Source organism: Lampetra planeri, chromosome 35 (assembly GCF_965212315.1).
Source record: "Lampetra planeri chromosome 35, kcLamPlan1.2.h2, whole genome shotgun sequence".
Taxonomy (NCBI): Eukaryota; Metazoa; Chordata; class Hyperoartia; order Petromyzontiformes; family Petromyzontidae; genus Lampetra; species Lampetra planeri.
The window spans coordinates 7,945,945-7,967,138 of NC_136141.1; the positions used below are offsets into that span (position 1 = coordinate 7,945,945).

Genomic DNA, 21,194 nt, shown 5'->3' on the forward strand with positions numbered 1-21,194 from the left:
AAACACAATATAGGTAAGAGGGATTCGCACATCTTTATGAATATAACGCCAACAGCATCTATCATAATTCACATATATCATCACCTCGAGTCGCCTTTTATCAATCTTCTTACAACCAGAATTAGAGTATTGGATTGCATTCAAATAGAATAAATGATGGTCGCAAAGTGAGATTGCAGAAAATAAGCAATATATCATTGTGTCAGTACTAACGATAACGTTTGGTGAATTGATAATTGGTTTTTAACCCTTTTACCTGGCAACAAAACTGACACCTTTTATACAAGGAGTCATGTTTGCATTGACCACAATACCTGCGTTCGGAATGCAAACAAAAAAACACAACTCCGATAATGTATGCACTGTCCTTGAAATTGATTGGTCCACACCCGAGACAGCTTTTCTTAGAGCCTAGTCTCACATGGTGTTGGACCAGATGACGCCAAAAGGCGCACAACTCAAAGACAATGCACCATCAGAGTATGAGAGCTCGGGGTAAGCATTCCGACCGCAGGTATTGTGGTCAATGCAAACATGACTCCTTGTAAAAAAAGGCGTCAGTTTTGTTGCCAGATAAAAGGATAAAAAACAATTATCATATTTTGCTACTGGCAAAGGAGGTTCCAATGGTGTAAATGCTTACCCCGAGCTCTCATACTCTGATGGTGCATTGTCTTTGACTTGTGCACCATTTTGCGTCATCTGGTCCAACACCATGAGACTAAGCTCTAAGAAAAGCTGTCTCGGGTGTGGACCAATCAATTTCAAGGACCTTGCATACATGATCAGATTTGTGTTTTTTGTTTGCATTCCGACCGCAGGTATTGTGGTCAATGCAAACATGACTCCTTGTAAAAAAGGTGTCAGTTTTGTTGCCAGATAAAAGGGTTAAAAACAATTATCATATTTTGATACTGGCAAAGGAGGTTCCAATGGTGTTAGGTGAATTATTACATCGCAGGGTCATGAGAGATGGTGGTGGCTTTGGAAGGCATTTATCCAGCAGTGGACTGAGCATGTCTGATGATGATACTAAAACACTTTGCAGGGATGTTTGATGGCTTACTATCATATTGCCACAAATGAACCACAGCGCCTTGCTGATCTCGTCAAGGAGCATATCCATCACGCGAACTCCGGTCATCGTCACAGTGGCTTTTGTCTCGCTATCGACCAAAGACGATCACTGCATCGCGTGCTTTTAGCTGCGCTTCTGCGGCTATCTGGAACGCTCTTCCTTGTGAAAATATGAAGCCACTGGAGCTACGCACTTTGAAATCGTCGAGATTGAAAACTCATTTCTATAGAACTTAGCTTTTTGTGTTTGGTTTGTTGTCCTTCCCCTGCACCTCGGATTAGCGCGGATGGCTACGCACGATGCGAAAGACGTTCAACACACATACAACATATTATTGTCCTCTGTTGTGGCCACTCTATTTTAAAACGGCTAAAGTGTGGCTTTTAATTGTATCGCTGCCAGATTTCATTTAACCTCGATACGTTTGTTTGACGGTAGCTTTCCTACGCATGGGCACGAGGAGAACCAGTTCACCTGGTTTTCGGGGGGGGGGGGGGGTCTCCATCTGAGTTCAACTCACTGTGGTGACAACATTTATTCCTCAGCCAATACCACCCCTACCCCCAGCCACGTCTGCAGTTCATTTTAACACTGGGCCCTTCACTTTAGAGAGGGTAAATTTAGCAAAATGCAATTTGGAACTGTTGATTAAAAAGTAAGTGGTGGTACGAGCATGGCCAGGAATTGTGTTTAGTACCGGGTATGAGATGAACATAATGATGAATCTGTAAATTACCTTCTTGCAAAGAGCACTAGCTTTGGAAAGCCAATTTAAAATGGTTCTACACAGAATAATTATCTATTCTCAATAATTCCACATATTCATATGCACACGCACATACCACACGCACATACCACTTCTATTTACAACCATGTTCAAACGATTGTTCTGAATAATTGTGTTTTCATAGATATTTGTTTTCCACAAAAGTATTATCCAACCCTGTTGACCAATCTGATACGAAAAGATTATACTGTAGGTTTCGGTAAATGTGGACTAAATTGGTGGTACGTCTAAGGCTATTACAGCAATGTGATGGCAGTTTAACACGCAGTAGCAGGCTTTTGCGACCAATATTATCCATAAGAGTTGTTTTTGGGTTAGATCGCGTGAATATAAATGTGTCGTTAAACCCGCCACCACCCGACACAGCCAATAAGTAAGATTTGTCACGTAAACAGAAAATGCCAATTTGTAAATACACAACGTTTACATTTTTATACGTTGTGGATTTACTCTCCAACACACCGGTGTGCTGTATTAGTAACGAATTCGCATATTCTGTTTACGTGACAAACCTTACCAATATGCCGTGTCGGGTGTTGGCGGGTTTAATGACACATTTATATATTTACGCGATGTAACCCAAAAAACCTGCATTATAGATCATGTGATGGCGTCAGTTATATAAACTGTTTCAGCCATAATCAATCCACTGCTGGATGAAAGCCTCCCCCCCCCAAGCTGCCCACACCTCTCATGATCCTGCGATGCAATAATTCACCAAGCTCTCTGCTTCTATAAAGATAAGATAACATACGATCCCATTTAGCAGTAAAACACCGAAGCATAACTTACTTGTGCGGAAACCGTTTAAAACGATTTCTAATATGCAGAAATTACTGATGCCATCTAATTACAAGACACTTTTAACGAACGCTCAACGTTGAACCAAAAATGAACGACCCTCGGCCATGACTGACAATGCCGGATGAAGGTCCGCCCCCCCCCCAAGCCGTCGGCAACCTGCTGAGTTCCACGACGCAACAATCCATCCGCATTCGCCCCCTCACCAAAAAAAAATCATCATCCAAAAAATTTCCGCGACCAATTTCAACATCCAAAACTCAGCACACTCATCTAGAACAGTGCCCTTTAAGGTGAACATCATCGTGATCGGCGATGTTTCAAATAAAGATTTGCGATTCTGATTGAGGCAATGTCACTTCTACGAAGAAGAGCCATTGCCCCGAAACATCGCCTCTTGTGAAAATGTCCATCTTGAGGGGAGCGCCGTCGTTGTCAGAATGCGTCTAGTTTTTGTTGCCTGTGCTTGTGCACCCCTGCGAACGCAGTGACACTTGGGCTACGCGATGCAGCTCGACACCTTTTTTTTGTGTCGCACTTCAAATACCGCGCTTACTCAGGCCACGGTCCTTTACCGCTTGTCCCAGGCTTGAAGTGTTACCAAATGTAAATTAGCTCGAAGCCACGACCTAGTTTTTCTGAAGGTGCACTTGAGGCCTTGCGTGGCTGCAGGCTCCCGCTGTGGCTGCCCACGTGAATACAATCAGCCGCCGGCCGCCCTCGAACCGAGCGGAAAGTACGCCGGACTGTTTCAATAAAAAAAGAAACGCTGCATTAATTTTACAACATTGCTTTTAATTGTGCCAGCTAATGACAACAACTGTGGTCAATGCACTCTATTTTTTTAGACATCTTCAAAAGTAATGTCCTACTTAATTTCTGGCGTCTTCTCCGAGGAATTAACAAAGTGAACATCTCAACTCTTATGGAATACGATTCATATGTTATATCGTGCCCTCCATGCAAGGTTGACTATGTATGGTGCGAATTAAGTTCAACATGCAGAACATATGAATTATGCTTTACAAAAAAAAAGCCACTGGGCAAGCAATCCAAGTCAAAAAGAATCTAGGTCAAACACATTTTATTTTATTTAAAAGACTCGATGGTGCCAGCATTGCTGTTGACCTATGAGAATTCCAGAGGGAGGGAGCAAAACAACTAATGACCTCTGCTCCCTCCTGATATTAGGATGATGTACTTATGCAATTTGTACTTACATACTTTATATATTTCCATTTAGCGACTTGCTTAGCTCTCTTATAGTATTGTTTGTTGTTGTAACTTTCTGAAAAAAATAGGTTCATAGCTCTTTGGATTCTTCCAGTAAAAACAAAATTTCTGAACCCAATGGACACTTGTCATCGCCTAAATCCCAACTCTGAAAATTGTCCGAGGCTACGTTGTAAATCAAAAACAACTGTATTGATGTGTAATAATTCTCCGGAGACGGATTCGGTCTTCTTTATTTTCACTTCACGGTACACTTGTTCCCACACGCTCCGTTGCTGGCAGACAACGGAGAGCGGCAGACTCCCACAACTCCCACCGCGCACGTGGCACCCGGAGCCCCGTTCGCGCGTGGCTCTCCCCCGTTCAGTTCCCCGTCTCTCCTCGATCATCCCCCTCTCCTCCCTCTTAATCCCTTCGTCACGTGGTCCCCCCAGCCAATCCTCCATGGGCAATCTCGACCGTTCTCGATGGTTCCCTGTCACTCCCGGGACCACGCCTCTTATCCGGATCCCCATTAGCTGGGGCCCCAATGGCTGGGCCAATCACCCCTGATGACATGCCGTGATCACGCCGGCCCCACGCTCCCTATCTCGACCCTTATTGGCTACAAGCAGGACCGGCAAGCCAATCCCCCACGTGAACCCACTATAGCTGTTATTACATCACCCCCCCCCCCCCGGTGAAAAAAAATAGCCGTCTCGGCTGGGAAAGGGTGATAAACCAATTCCGAACACATTATTAGGGCACCAAGGTGCATTTAACGAAACGAGGGTGAACCGGCGTCCCTGCGCCCAACAACATTTAAAAAAGTCACCCATACAACAAGAATCACCACATACATTAGGGCGCCCCTGCAGCGCAGTAACAACAGGGAAATAAACGAACGATCAAACGTTAACGAAACGGAAGAGATTTCGACCGCGTACGCGACGCGGGACCCCCTCCGCTTCCAGCGCATGATCCCCTTGCTTCCGGATGGACAGGAGGTGGTAGGCTCGAAGAAGAAGTAGGTTGTTGATGCTCGGTCACGTCCAGGGCAGGTCTCATTGGAGGGGGGGCGGCTGGGGCCCCCTCAGTCCTCAGAACCTGTTCATCTGTAGGAGGCACAACACAGTCCCCCTTGGGATCAATGGATGTGACAATCGGCGTGGTCGGCTCGACGGAACCCGGCAGGTGAACTAGTGGGGATGAAGGGCCGACACGCGCGTCAACATAGGGTTTAAGCCGTGAGGAGTGGACATACCACCGCCGATTTTCGTACTGAACACGGATACTCTGCAAGTTCCGAACATCCACTAGTGTCACAGGCCCTCGCCACGGCCTGTGCAGCTTGGGGGATGTGCCCGCCGGTACCTGGGGGCAGTGGAGCCACGCCCGGTCCCCCACTGACCAAGACATGTGAGTATGCGATTGACGCGCATAACGTTCGTTCCTTGCCTGAGCACGGGCCGTCGCACACCGGGCAGCCTCTCGCGCCTCCGTCACTCGTTCAAGCGAGTCACGCACGTGGTCAGGCAAGGAACGGGACGGTCGCTTACTCGGCTCACCCAATTGCACATCGATGGGTGGAACATTTTCACAGCCATACATCAAAAAGAATGGTGAGTATCCCGTGGACGTGTGTGGAACCATGCGGTAAGCCGCTAAGACGCCTGGTATGTGCAGGTCCCAATCGGTTTGCTTTTCACTGACCGTGTGACAAAGCATAGCCGAGAGGGTGCGGTTGAATCGTTCCACCATACCATCTGTTTGTGGGTGGTAAGGAGAAGTGCGAATTTTCTTCGTACCCAACGCGTCACAAACTTCCTTAAGCAATTTGGAAGAGAAATTCCGCCCTTGATCTGTGAGCAGCCTCTCAGGTGCCCCCTTGTCCATGACATACCCGTTCAAGAAAGCGTCGGTAATGGATGCTGCCGTCTGGTCGGGCAGAGGCCAGGCCATCGGCCATCGAGAAAAATATTCCACCCCGACGAGAAGGTATTTATTGCCCCTCGCCGACGGGGGAAACGGGCCCAGAATATCGAGAGCAACCAATTCGTTAATGCGGGACACCTCAATGGAACGTAACGGTGGTACATAGGGGTTCCGAGGCGGCTTCCTCTTTGCACAGTCCTGGCATGAGCGAATAAAGTCCTTGACGTCTGCCGTCATACCGGCCCAAAAGAAATCCTTCTGCAGCGCGGCCAAAGTCTTTTGGACACCGAGGTGCATCAACTTATCAGCGTGCAGAGCACGAAGCAGGTCGTAGCGAAGCGAAGTAGGCACCACCAAGCGTGGTCGGTCAGACAACCCGTCAGTACACATTAACAATCCCGACTTGCCTCTGAACATCTGCCATTTCCAACCCGCCAATTGAGATTTTTGTTTCCCTATCAATTTCCGTAGCGGAGACAGCGAGGCATCAGCCTCCTGCTCACGTAGCCAGACCGCGTGTGGTAGCCGTAAGATATCATCCGTGTCCACCGACCCTTGCTGGTCGTCCTCCTTCGCTTTCGCCCCTGCATCCTCATCCGCTATCGCCCCCATAACCGGACAAGGCGAGGTGGCTGGTGCCGCACAGCGGTGCGTGCCCGTCAGGCAAGTGCACTGAGGAAGGGGCGGCAGCCGTGAGAGCGCGTCAGCGTTCGTGTGACGGGTCCCCTTCCTGTATGTAATATCAAAGGAAAATTCCTGTAGCGATTCCAACCACCTAGCCAATTGGCCGGACGGTTGATCTAATTTCAAGGAGTATTGTAAAGCCGCATGATCTGAGCGGACTAGGAATTTCCGTCCATACAGGTACGGCCGGTACAATCGGACAAAGTGAACAATTGCCAAAAGTTCCCGTCTTGTCACACAATAGCGTGTTTCCGCAGGGGACAAAACCCGGCTGCCGTACGCCACTACTCGCTCTACCCCGTCCTTACGTTGCGACAAAACGGCCCCAATGCCGATATCACTAGCATCCGTATCGAGGATGAACGGCTGTGAGAAATCTGGGTAATCCAGCGTTGGCGCCGTGGCGAGGTGGTCCCGAAGTGCCATAAAAGATTTTTCCTCTTCCGCTCCCCATTTAAACCTTTGATTTTTGCCAGTCAGAACGTGTAATGGCTTTGCCAACGTCGCAAAATTTTTAACGAAGCGGCGATAATAGGAAGCGAACCCAATAAACCGCCGAACATCTCCCACCGAAGTGGGTGTGGGCCACTCTCGTACACATTTCGTTTTCAGAGGGTCAGTGGATACGCCGTCCGAACTGACAATATGACCCAAGTAACGGACAGAGTGTTGCAGAAGGTGGCATTTTTTAGGTTTAAATTTAAGGTCAGCCGTACGCATTCTTTGAAAAACCGCCTCTAGACGTTGGAGGTGTTCTTCGAACGTGCGGCTGAAAACAATTATATCGTCAAGATATATGAGGCACGTTTCCCACTGCAGTCCCGTCAACACCAATTCCATGAGCCGCTGAAACGTCGCCGGTGCCGCATTCAAGCCCATAGGCAACCGATTAAATTCAAAGAGACCTTGCGGCGTGCGGAACGCCGTTTTCGCCTTCGACTCATCGTCGAGGGGAAGCTGCCAGAACCCCGAGGACAGGTCAAGGGTGGAAAAAAACTTAGCACCCGATAAAGCGTCCAACGAATCATCCATCCTCGGTAAGGGGTATGCATCTGCCACCGAAACTTTGTTTAACCGGCGGAAATCAACACAAAATCTTGTACCACCATCTTTCTTCTTTACCAGAACGACGGGCGCGGCCCAAGGGCTGTTGGACGGCGAAATGATGTCCGCCGCCAACAATTAATTTACCGCTCCGCGCACGTGATCCCTTTCCGCCGGGCTCATGCGATGAGGGTGCATACAGATGGGAGGCGTCGCACCGGTGTCAATATGGTGCGACAAAAGCGACGTGCGGCCGAGGTCCAAATCATTTTTACTGAAAACATCAGTGTACTGTATCAATAATGAACGCAGGGCGTTCCTTTGTTCGTTCGACAAGGAAGAATTTTCTCCGCACAAATCAGCGATCCAACGTTCTTGAGAGCAATCGTGTGGGGGCCTACCAGCGGGCATTCGTGCGCACGGCGCTGCGTTGCAAGAGGCGAAGTCGGTAGTGGCGTGAGCCAACACCGACCCCTCTGGAACAATAACGCGGTCAGGTCCCCCATTTAACACCTGTATAAAAGGTGCTTGACCCAGTCGCACGATCGTTTGTGCCGCCGCTAAAGAAAAGGATTTAGATGCCGAATTCGATGGGGATAGCAGCACGCCTTCTGCACCCTTTCCCATTCGAAGGGGTTTACGATAACGCAACGGTATTAGCATCTGTGCTCCCGGTGGTACTTCCACCGTAGCAGCAACAACGGCAGTAACTGCGTTACTTGCAGGCGCGCTGGCCAGCAAGGAAGGCAGGAACGCCATTCGACGACCCCCCGGCATTTCCAAACAGTCCTGGTCGACTCGTATTTTCAGCGGCATCCGACGCAGGAAATCAGTACCGAGTAAGCATGGAACAGCTAGCGAGCGAGAGATCAATACAGGTCCTGCGGCGATAGTGATGCTCACATCTGCCTGGCCACAGATACCCATGCTTCCCCCATTCGCGGCGACACACGCATCATTAACCTTACGTATCTGCGACGCAGGGATGGACAACAAATGAAAAATAACATCAGAAATGATGGTGGCCGACGCGCCCGTGTCCACCAAGATGCGCACATCAACGACGTCGATGTTACAGCGTACCGTCGACGAGCCCGAAGCCGCAGCTACAACCCTGCGAGCCAATTTTTTCCACTGCGTAGCAGAGCGCGTAACTGTAGCGGGGGAAGTAAATTTTTCCTGAGGAGTGTGAGAATGAGTGCGAATGGATGGGTGATGTGACAGGACCTGCCGGGTGTCCGATGTGTGCCGACTCGCCCGAGGTTGTTGCGGCTCCGCAGTAGGTGGAGGAGATGGAGGTCCCCTCGTCGGAGGAGGCGACAGTAGAGGTCGACAGCGGCAGTCACGGGCGAAATGGCCCCGTCTGCCGCACTTGAAGCACGCCGCCGACGTCGGCCGGCGGTCGGACGACCCGGCCCTTGCACGCGGATGGCCCAGGTAGTTGCCACGCTGGTCGCGCAGCCGCCGTCCCGGAATCCCGTGCGAAACAGCAGCAGCCAGCATGTCGTCGTCGCCCGAGTCGTCGGAGCAGTGGACCACCAGTCGTGGAGACCACCCCAAAGGTGGCCCGTCGATCTCTGGTTTCCCCGTCCACGCCGCCATCTGGTCCCAACGCCTGATATTAAATTTTGCGTCCAGGCAGCGCGCCACCCATCGCGATGTAAGTGGTTCGTGGCCGCAAACTGGCAGCGAAATCTTGAGTTCCTGAGCCAACTCCAGCATACGGGAGAGGATGAGAGGATCCAAATGGTCGGCCGTCGCGTCGGGGTAGGCAGCCATGGCCAGCGCCATCAACGCCCCCCGATAGGCCAACGGCGATTCCTCCGATGCTCGGCGACGTAACATAAATTTTCTGGTGGCCGACGTCGGTGGGTCATAGAATTCCGCCATCTCCGCGAACGCGTCCCGCAGTGTCTTCTTCTTGGCCGCCGGGATGGAACGGAAGACCCCCAGAGAAACATCGTCGAGCAGTGTAGGTAGCGCTCCCAGCGCTTCATCCTCCGTCCAATTGACGGATCTAAAAGCCGATTCAAAGCGCCATGTGAAAGCACTCCAATCACCCCCGGCGATGAATTCTTTGATTTGTGGAAGGCGATGCCCGCGGTGGCAAGCGCGCGCCGCGGGCGTCTCCGACTGACGTTCCCGCTCTCCACCCGTATCAGGCAAAATGGCGGCCGGCGGCCGCGTGGCGGTAGGCGCGCCCAAAATGGCGGCCGACGGCTCCGGCGCAGCTGCTCCACCCAGAATGACGGCGTCCTCCCGCGTAGCAGAAGGAATGGCGGACGCAGGTTCTTTCACCGGACTCCTTCCCGCGGCGTCCAGTTGATCGGCAATCTGGCGGCCCGCGGCTGGTGAGGATGCCACCGCGGTCACCAGACTAAGCAGAATGGCGCGTAATGACTCGATCTGCTCCGCCATCAGCCGCCACTCGCCTTTTGTTCCTGCAGCGGTCGCATCTTCCGTCGGTCGACGCTGAGAGACGTCGAGAAGTACATTTTCAGCAGGCGGCATAGGGGCTGTAGCTCCCAACAGCTCATCTTCATCCGTCTCGACCTCCTCCTCCGATAGAGGCACAGGCAGGTTCTTTTTTCTGGGGTGCTTGGACATCTTGACGATCGTCCAAACAGTCGCAGAAGTACTTCTGACACCAATGTAATAATTCTCCGGAGACGGATTCGGAATCGGTCTTCTTTATTTTCACTTCACGGTACACTTGTTCCCACACGCTCCGTTGCTGGCAGACAACGGAGAGCGGCAGACTCCCACAACTCCCACCGCGCACGTGGTACCCGGAGCCCCGTTCGCGCGTGGCTCTCCCCCGTTCAGTTCCCCGTCTCTCCTCGATCATCCCCCTCTCCTCCCTCTTAATCCCTTCGTCACGTGGTCCCCCCAGCCAATCCTCCATGGGCAATCTCGACCGTTCTCGATGGTTCCCTGTCACTCCCGGGACCACGCCTCTTATCCGGATCCCCATTAGCTGGGGCCCCAATGGCTGGGCCAATCACCCCTGATGACATGCCGTGATCACGCCGGCCCCACGCTCCCTATCTCGACCCTTATTGGCTACAAGCAGGACCGGCAAGCCAATCCCCCACGTGAACCCACTATAGCTGTTATTACAGATGTAACAATCGTTGTACATGTCTCCTTTGATGTAACAATGTTTATACATATTTAATTTGATGTAACAATGCTTATACATATCTCCATTTCCTCATTGGTTCGTTCGGTAAAGTCACGACGTTTCGGGCGCAACACAAGCGTCCATCACCAGGCTGTTTAAAACAGTCTGCCTCAGCAGCAGGCCATGCTTTCCCACCTGATGATGGACGCTTGTGTTGCGCCCGAAACGTCGTTATTGATTTTATTTTATACCGACGTGACTTTACCGAAAGAACCAAAGAGTATGGATTCCTGCAGTCACGAAAGTTTCAAATCATATCTCCTTTCCTAGAGATCCCACACATCATTGGCTCTTCAGCTGGATAAATTTGGGGGAAAATTTGATTCACCTTAAGCGCACACTGTTGATGTACATCTTTAACCCGCATCGGGAAAGAAAGTGTTCTAATTTCTTTAAACTCTGACTGTTGATGCACATCTAAAAGTCAAAGTAGTTTATTGCTCAATTGAGCATTGAGAAGGTGGTCATTTTCCATTGACAGCCACGAGCCAGTGATTTAAATTCCAAATTCCTATGCAGGGGCGAGTCAATCCATAAACCACTGTTGACTTCTCCACAAAGTGGTCTTCACTTTATGGACCCCAAAATAATGATGATGGACCGAGTTAACCCTCAACCGGGATTTGAACTCACAACCTATCTTGAGTGAGCCACTCGCGCTACTGCCAGTCATGTGGAATTGTTGAATTGCAATTCACAAAGGGGCCGTCCATAAATGACGTCACACGATTTTGGACGATTTTTGACCCCCCCCCTTCGTCACACGGAGTCACAAAAAGTCAGACCCCCCCTCAAAAATGACGTCACAAAGCTCTGCCCCCCCCCAAATAAAACATGCTTCAAATCGATTTAAACTATTGTCATTGTAGTGCCTATTTAATGTGGCGCTGCACTCTGATATTGTAGGAGAAAACATTTATTCAAAAGTCTATTTAATTAAGAGTAGAACGTGTTGTCTATATTTATTTAAAGTTGCGCATTTTGATGTGACGTCACATTTCTCGAACCCCCCCCCCTCGTCACACATCGTCACAAATGTCTGACCCCCCCTCCCCCCCAGGTGCGTGACGTCATTTATGGACGGCCCCAAAGTGCAGTTCACGGATGTTAATGTGTGATGTTGGGCCTCTGAATCATTACTTCCTTGCTACCTGCCACTTCATTCTTGGGCATGAGGCCCTCCAATTGACCGATGTAATTCCAAACATTTTGGCTCAAGTGTATATCCAGCACTGGATTACGAGTGGAAATGTTTTCCCATCCACGCGCCGTGGAAAAAGGCAGATCCGACAACAAATAACTCATGCATTCGGCTCAAACGGAGCATGGTGTGGCTATACATTTTCTTAGGTTTTTTCGGTAAAGTCACGTAGGTAAAACATTAAAATTAATAAAAGTAAAATAAAATAAAAATCACGACGTTTCGGAGGCAACACAAGCTTCCGTCTTCAGGTGGAACCGTCACAGCCACGAGAGCTGTAAATGATACAGCTGTATCATTTACTTGATACAGCTGTCGTGGCTGTGACGGTTCCACCTGAAGACGGAAGCTTGTGTTGCCTCCGAAACGTCGTGATTTTTTATTTTATTTTACTTTTATTAATTTTAATGTTTTACCTACGTGACTTTACCGAAAAAAACCTAAGAATATGAATCCTTGCAGTCACGAAAGCTTCAAATCTAGAATTGGCTATACATTGTAAAATAACAGCAAAAAAATATATAGATTTCCTTTATCTGTCATTCATTGATCCGTTGTGCTGAAAAATAAACTTGAGAACGTGAAAAGCAAGCAGTCTTGTCACACAAGGAGCGTGGCTTCTCCCTTGATATTAATATGGCCTCTTTTCAGATCCTGGCTTCTAGGTCTTCAATGGACAAAAACTTAATTGTGAAAAGTCTGGATAATTTGAGGTTTTGTTGATAGTGTTGTTGGGAGTCAGTAACTGCTGGGTAAAACCCTCCCTCATTTTCTTTCTATTCTCTCCTTCGTCGCTAATGCTCAGTAGGAACCTCTGAACTCTCGGATTTCAATGGTTGATTTAATCAGTTTTCAGTTTCAGTTTTTCAGTTTCATTTATTAGGTATAGCCCTGTGAGCCATGTGGCTCTTGACTCGGGTGCAACCGCAACAAAAAAAACATGAACAAGAAACATCGTAAAGTGACTACACGCAACAGAAAATTTCAGGAAAAAACAGCAAAGTCTTCCAGAAAAAGCACCGTATATCAACGCTGTGTGCAAAAATCCCAGTGGGATGCAAGTCAAACAATAACAACCATAAGACAATTTAGATCAGTCTAACTCTGTACTACAACAAACAAATACGGCTAAACCAAAGGAACTGTGATTCAAATTTAACAATAAACAATATACATAACATGTACGACCAAACTTTGCAGCCATAGCTGGCAGCATGAGTCACTCCATAACAGTGAAGTACCGGTGAAGACGATGGACACCCAGGTTGAGGCACACGTATCTTTATTCAAGCTTGTCGGTACAGGACAGCACTAGAGGGGGTAGCGGCCCCCTCACCCGGATAACTGGGGATACCCCCTAGCTAATCCTGACCTATCCCCAAGTCCTCCACTAACGGGCTAGGGGAGGCTGACTGGCCCGACACTGGTGAGTCGGGCTACGGTCTCCGGAGTCCCAGGGTCTAACCCTGGTTCACGGAACCACGCCTCTGGCTCGATCCTCTGCAGCCCTTACAAGGGCGGCGTCGAGGGGAGTCCAGGGCTCTAACTAGAAGATCTTCCTCCTTCGTTCCCAGACTCAGCCCCGAGCTCTCTCTGTCCTCCCCCTTTATACCCCCCGTCAGGATCACAACCCCCCAGGCTGCCTGATGCGGACGTCGTTGCGGGCACCCCCCCCCCGTGTACTCCCGTAACTCCGCCCACTGTGTTTGTTACCCGTTGGATCGTATGCACCCACAGCCCTCCCGTAACAGCCCTACAACAGCATGAGTATCAGTAGGAGTATCAACATTTTTCAATGCACTTTAAAGATCAGCACACTATAATCAAAACTCAAGATCATACTTTGCAGCGGTCATCCGGAGGCCACTGAATAGCAGTGGCAGCTAGGGGTGTACAACTCCTCTAGAGCAGTTTATCACCACCTAAGTAATTTATCACCACCTAAGTAACCCACCATTGGCTTTTAGACGCGTGAATAAATAATTCACACAACACATACATCTGTGAAAAAAGCATGCATTTCTGCATGTTGTTTTAAAAATGATGGTTTTCTGGCCTGCACTATTATTCTGTTATGATGATGGATTTTATTGTTAACAGATTTGAAAATTAGTTATTGCTGCCCCTAAACATTTGGTTTCAATGTAGTTTCCCTCAATAACTACTTTGCGTTTCCCCTTTTAAATCAGACTTTCAAAGTGATCTTGAGGATAACATTAATGCTTGTATCTGTTTTTATCATAAATACGTTTATTAATGGGGCAATACTGCACTTGCAGAGAGGTGATTATACGTCTCAAATATTTATAGGGTTAATAAGCAAATACTGTGAATAATTACAGAATGCTTTTCCCATCAGGTATGTAAGACAGAACCAGGTTCTTATGTGTAGCAAGTTTGATTGTCTCAGCTTAGTTACAAAAACTGGAAAGTTGTAGTTTTACATTTTTAATAAAGCGCTATTTATTCACATCGCTGTTGCATGGGGGTACTGAATGGAATATACTGCCCCCATGAATTAAGATGCCGTAGATACAATTTGGATATAAACTTCTGCAAAAATGTAACAAAGGGTTTTCTTCGCATTATGCACAAAAGAAAGTTATTCTAATTTTGACTTAAAGCTTTCGTGACTGCATGAATTCATATTCTTTGGTTATTTCTGTGAAGTCACGTAGATAGAAAAATAATAATAAATAATAAAGTGAATTTAACCGCTACTCTCCCCCGCTCTGCGTCCCCCCTCCCCCATCCGGGGCTCCGTCCTCCTTCTCTTATCACCTTCCTTGCCACCCCCCATCCTGCGCCCATCCTCCTTGGCTCCTCCCCCTCCTCTTACCCTATACCAGGGGTCGGCAACCTACGGCTCCGGAGCCGCATGCGGCTCTTTACGGGCTGCTTCTTGACAATATGTACGTATGTACAGTATGTACTCAGATGCATTGCGGCTCTTGAAATACTGAATTTTGTACCGAATTGGAAAGAAATGGCTCTTCTTGTTATTTTGGTTGCCGACCCCTGCCCTATACAGTATAACAATGTCTCATCACAAATAACTCTCGTTACAGTTATTTTGCTGTGCCTGTTTACACCTGATGAGGGAGGCTTGTGTTGCCTCCGAAACGTCGTGATTTAATTTAGTTGTTTTTATTTATTTCATTTTATCGATTGTTTTACCTACGCGACTTTACCAAAAAAAACAAAGAGTATGAATCCTTGCAATCACGAAAGCTTCAAATCTAGAATGAATTAAAAAAACACTAATGTAGACTGTAGCCTGGTTCTTAATCGGAGTGCACTTGCAATTTATCATGTGGACTGTATCCTGGTTCTTAATCGGTGTGAGTGTATTTGCAATCTATAATGTGGACTGTAGCCATGGTTATTAGGCTGGGTGAGTGTACTGGTAGTCTATAATGTAGACTGTAGCCTGGTTATTAAGCTGGGTGAGTGTACTGGCAGTCTATAATGTAGACTGTAGCCTGGTTTTAAGCTGGTGAGCGTATTGGCAGTCTATAATGCAGACTGTAGTTTAAGGTTAAGAACCAGGCTACAGTCTGCAATATAAACTGCCAGTACGCTCACTCAGTTTAATCACCATTGCTACAGTCTACATTATATACTGCCAATACGCTCACCAGCTTAAAACCAGGCTACAGTCTACATTATAGACTGCCAGTACACTCACCCAGATTAATAACCAGGCTACAGTCCACATTATAGATTGCCAGTACACTCACCCAGCTTAATAACCAGGCTACAGTCCACATTATAGATTGCCAGTACACTCACCCAGCTTAATAACCAGGCTACAGTCTACATTATAGACTGCCAGTACATTCACTCCGATTAAGAACCAGGCTACAGTCTACAGTAGTGTTTTTTTTTTGCTTAAATTATTTCTATTTTATTATTTATTATTTTTATTACCATTATTATTATTTTTATATCTACGTGACTTTACCAAAAGAACCAACGAATATAAGTTATTCTATGTTTTGTCCTATGCGGATAAATACTGATTCAGCAATGTTCGCTGTGAATACCAAAGTAATCAATCTTCTTTTGGACTTTTCTCTTAATAGTTTTCTCTAATCACCAAAATGTGTTTAAAATTCTATGGGGCACAGCTTAGCTGTTTGTCAGCAACATATTCAAAGGTGGCGAGAGAAACTCAGCTTTTGCATTCTTTCCAACAATTCATCATCATCAAGTCACGACACATGCACTGCTGGATAAAGGTCTCCACTAAACCAGCACCATCTCTCACGATCCTGTGATGTAACAATTACATCCCGATTCCATCACCAGCTTCTACAAACTGCGCAACGCATTTCGCCACTCAGAGGCTCACACTGTGGATTGACCACGAGCATATTTTTATCCAATATTTTCGTCTTGCAAAATGAAAAAAAAAGTTTTTTTACTCTGGCAGTGGTTAACTCTGTCTTCTTGCCAAATAAACTGAGCGTGTGGTGGACGATGCAGGCAAATGTAACTGTGTTGACGAGACCAGATTGAACACAATTAGAACTTTGGTTTTATCCTTAATAGAAGCCAGGATTTTAATGCAGGGATTTCTGCGATGTGGAGCCAAGTGCGTTGGGCATGGCGGTGCATAACCTTAGAGCCAGTGCTTTCTTTATATGTGTGGCTGGTGGACAGTGCAAACATCATCATGTCCGGAAGAAATCCACGCACACGGCTATAAAATGGGCAGCACAGCAAGTAGGTTCCGAACATATGTGCGTGTGAAAAAAATGTTGGCGCCTCAAGATGCACTCCATGGAAGGCGCCTTTAAATAATAAATCATGATTTATGCACTCACCTTGCACGTGTGATTATTGTGTTTCTCTCCAGGCCCTCTGGGTTTCTCCAACGTGCAAAACAAGGTGCAGCTCTTTGTTGAAAAAATAACGTTTTAAAATTAATTGTTGGTCTTTTCCAAGTAATTATCTATTTACCATGTTCTATGGGTTTATAAGATGCTCCAGGCAGTATGATCCACCCCGAAATATGTGCCCAGCGTCAATACAGTTATCTCATCTCTCTCTCACGCACGCACCTATCCGATTATAAGATGCACCCTAAAATTTTGCCTTGAAATACAGTGGAGAAAAAAATTGCGTCTTAAAATCCGAAGAAAATGGTGTTGCCCATAAGATGTTTCTTGTTTTGTTTAGGTCGCGTAAAAATAAATGTGTTGTGAAATCTGCCATCACCTGACACAGCCAATTAGCAAGGTTTGTCACGTTAACAAAATATGCCAATTCGTTACAAGTTCAGCATACTGGTGTGTTGGAGAGTAAACCCAAAACACTCTCCAACACACCGGTGTGCTGAACGAGTAACAAATTGGCATCTTTTGTTGACGTGACAAACCTTACTAATTGGCTGTGTCAGGTGATGGCAGATTTCACAACACATTTATATTTACGCGATCTAAACCAAAAAAAAATATAATGGAAAATATTGGTCGCGAAAGCCTACGTCCTAATATGGTATTGCTTTGTGTAAGAATTCGAATGCATAAATTATAATACGACACTTTAAATAACCCTCCCTGTGACTGTGAATGAATGGCGGAATGTTCAAATTCACAACACGAGATAGGAAAAGTGAGATACACTATCGCGTACATCACAATGGCAATCAATGGGGCAGCAGGAATGCGCACCGAGGCTTCGCGTGTGGAGTGTCCGTTCCGCACCATGGTCTTCCGCCTATGGCGCCAACAAAAGGAGCACTCCTCTCTGCTCCCTCTGAAAACGGAGCATATGCGGCTTACCTCCGAGGCAAAGTGCATCGTTCTGTGGTCTGGTCCAATAATTGGATGTCTTGCTCCGAACTAATGGTGGGCAAGGGAGTTGATTGACTGCGAGCATGACGTTTGCCTTCTTTCGTTAGGACCTTCCGTGCTCCCAATCGGCGGTGCTGTTGATGGCCCGCCCCAGACACTTATCAACTCCTGACTAGAGATTCATGTATTCGTTAATGTGACCGGAAAGCCTGGTGGGTTTGTACACTTGCCACGGCTGCCATTCACAATTATTAGATGTGAGTTGGTTAATCATCCCACATTATTTCCAGTCCATGCACCAATCCGACTTCAAAATGTTCCCACTGTTAAAGCATTACTTTTGGTGAAATACATGTCATATTGACAATTTGATATTCGTTGTGAACAAGTGGCTTGCGAAGCAAGACAGAACGTACTCCGATATGGCGATTAAGTCCTTTGTTTAATGACATCGCACGCCAGGGCGAAATGTTAAAAATACAGGTTTAATCAAGGTCAGGATTTGCTTTCAATGTCAGACCATAGACTCTCCAACCCCCTCCCAATTTCTCTGCCCCTCAATAGAGTAATACACAAAAACCTAAAAATGGTGCAATGCAATTGTTATTTAAAACAATGATGTTGCTTGAAACAATAACATAAGACACTGTTCGTTGCGAGCAATTTGGCTCTGCAATCAACCTACAACTTTGTTCAAAATATTTCTTAATTTGTTGCAAAAGCAACAAGCAATCTTATTGCCTGGATGTGGTCATGCGGATGCTATGGCAACCAAATGTGACAGCATGGAGATGTTGAATCAGAGAATCTGATTCATCCATCTTTTTGAAGGGAAATAACTTACACCTTATATTGTTTTATTTGCACTTGAATAGCTTCACACTGCACATGTCATGCTTCCACAGGCTTTATGTACACTGAGGCTTTGTGTACACTTGCAGTAGAGATGCTGTGTCGCATATAGGGAGTGCAACAAAAAAACGTTGCAAAATAAATGCGCACTATTTAACTTCAGCTTAACAGCTGGTATATATCCACTTTTAGAGCACATTACGCATTGGCAAACATACCATTTGCTGAAAATGGCTGCGAAAAAAGCTTTAAAATAATAAAACGTACGCAACTGCACGTTGACATACTTCGTCCGATGTATCACAGTACAGCATTATCACCTGCGCAGCATGTGCTGTCACTTAAGGCTTTTAGTGTTGCTTGAGTTCAGGCAACATAGGCCACATTATTATAATGAACGGGGTTGAAATGGAGTTCTGGGAGAAAAATGTGTTCGAATTTGTTTCGTCACACAGTTTTTCTTAGGAAAACCGATGATGCTCCAGGATTTATTCCTGTTTTGTTTTCATCCCATTTGAGTGGTGTATGAAAGAATGTATCCACAGTGTAAAGCGATCCATACAGTATAATATGAGTGTAATGCATAACGAAAAGTCGAAGTTGGCACGTGTGAAATATGGCCTGTTGTCATTTACGGTTCATCGCCTGAGCAGCATCTTTATCCACAGGGGGATCCATGACCTACAAGAAGAACAAGTCAGCCTCAAATTGGCCATACATTTCAAGCAATTTAAAGAAGTGGGTAATCATCAGTATAATGATAAAGCGGCTTTTTTTAATTGGCGTGAAATTTGTCAACCAATTAGGACTGTAATTCAGACAGATATAAAGTTTCAACATTTCCTGATGAGCTCATAAAATAGCAGGGTGTTTGAACGTATTTGGACGAAATTTATTTTCATTCGTGCTGAGATGGTGATGATGCATTCAGTTTCATGTACATGTCAAACACTGACGAGGTCCACGAGTAAGTCACTTCCTACAACTACACATAATTACTGTGCGTACAGAATTCCATCCGATGTTTATTATTGAGATGATTTTGAAACTGTAACTGTGTGGTTGCTTAATTTTATGGAACTTCCCAGTTGGTGAAATGTGAAGAAACTGATGCGGTGCCTTCGTAATAAGTTCCATATGGTTACTCTACGTTAATAAAAAAAAAATGTGAAAAATTATCATGAAAAAAAAACAAGACTAAAATGATTACATAAGTAGATTGCGCTCATAAGTAAAACGAGTATTGCAATAAAAATACATTTTGGGAGGGGTATAGAGGTTCTCGAATAAACTTAATCTTGCACGACTGGAGCTGCATGTGGAAGCAAATTGTTGGCAAGACTCAGCGTGTGTGTCTAGTGGCAAACAACATTTAAAAAAAATAGCACAGAGCCAGGGTCATGTCCCAATTACTCCGCAATTTTTACTAAAATCACACTTATTTAAGTTCGATAATTATTATGTGTGTATGTTGAACTCCTTTTGCACTGTACGTAGTTAACCGTGCTCATTGAAATAATCTCGTACTTGACGAGATATGATCCTCGGGGGCATTGCCATGCAAATGCCTCATTTTCTATTTGACTGGAATGAAGCCACACGTCTTATATTTCTGCCCGCACCATGGCCAAAAATCTGCTTTCCTGGAGGTGAGTTTCAAGCCAAAAAGTGGCTGTGTTATTGTACGTTCGTGAGTAATGGACTGCCAGCATTGCCCGCACACGTAACCTTGTTAGAGAGCGGTGCCTTTTGAAGGGAGGGTTTCTCAAGGCTGGAAAGGGCATTTTGGATTGTGTCCCACCCCCTGCTTTAGGGGACAGACAGCTTAACACTACACAGACACACTTAGCATTCAGGCTTAAAAGAAAGTGTGGGAAGAAGGAACAGGGTTGAGATTTAAATAGCAGCCATAGACAAGTTCAAATGCGAGATAGAAAATGAATGGTCCTTTGCCATGAGAGTCCAGAGTAGACAAATACCAGTGCCTCAAGACCTCTTGCCAGGAACATAGGAGGCTTAAGGCCCCATCTGTTGGGGATTACTTATAGGGAAACATTTTTGTGTGAACGGGAATTCAAAAACGACAAGTGTTTACACGACGTGTTGATGGTTCCAACAAACTTATGCATGCAATAATAAACTATCCTTAACTCATAATACCGGGTAGAACCATATAAAGTAATCTGAATAATGCACCTCGCTTACTGCCAAGTACATTTCCATTCAATCGAGTCGCAATCTTAACGTTGAAAAAAATGAACATACCATCCATGCAGATACAGAAACCACGTGACTTTTTCGATTCAATGGTTGTCTATTCCCCCGACATAATAGCGGCAATAACGGACTTGAGATGTTTTGAACTAAACCGCCCATGTCACTCTAAATCCTTCGCACTTGGTTTTTTTACGGTTTTTATTTTAACAAAAATAATATAAAGTTCCTTCTTATCTGATCACTTGATTGGACACATTCCAAGAATCCAATGCTCACTTGTAAGTCCAACATTTTAAACAAAATTCAGATAAAATCTCATTCTGAACGGAATCAATTGTGCAACCCAATAAAGTATAACATTGGGTCAAATATCTCCTTAACACAAAGCCTCAGCTTCA

The 21,194-nt window shown here is 46.2% G+C and overlaps 1 protein-coding gene across 4 annotated transcripts in view; it reads right to left on the minus strand.

Moving 5' to 3' along the window:
• SPATA20 (spermatogenesis associated 20) overlaps positions 1-21,194 on the minus strand; it is an 81,536-nt gene that overhangs the window by 47,428 nt on the left and 12,914 nt on the right. The window contains exon 1 of one of the 4 annotated variants that reach the window (XM_078611134.1): positions 3,887-4,266. The exons of the other annotated variants lie outside the window; for them this stretch is intronic. Within the exon in view, the coding sequence (XP_078467260.1) occupies positions 3,887-3,905 (19 nt within the window). The 5' untranslated portion in view covers positions 3,906-4,266. Of the gene's footprint in view, positions 1-3,886; positions 4,267-21,194 lie in introns of those variants that run through there. 4 annotated transcript variants of the gene reach the window in all.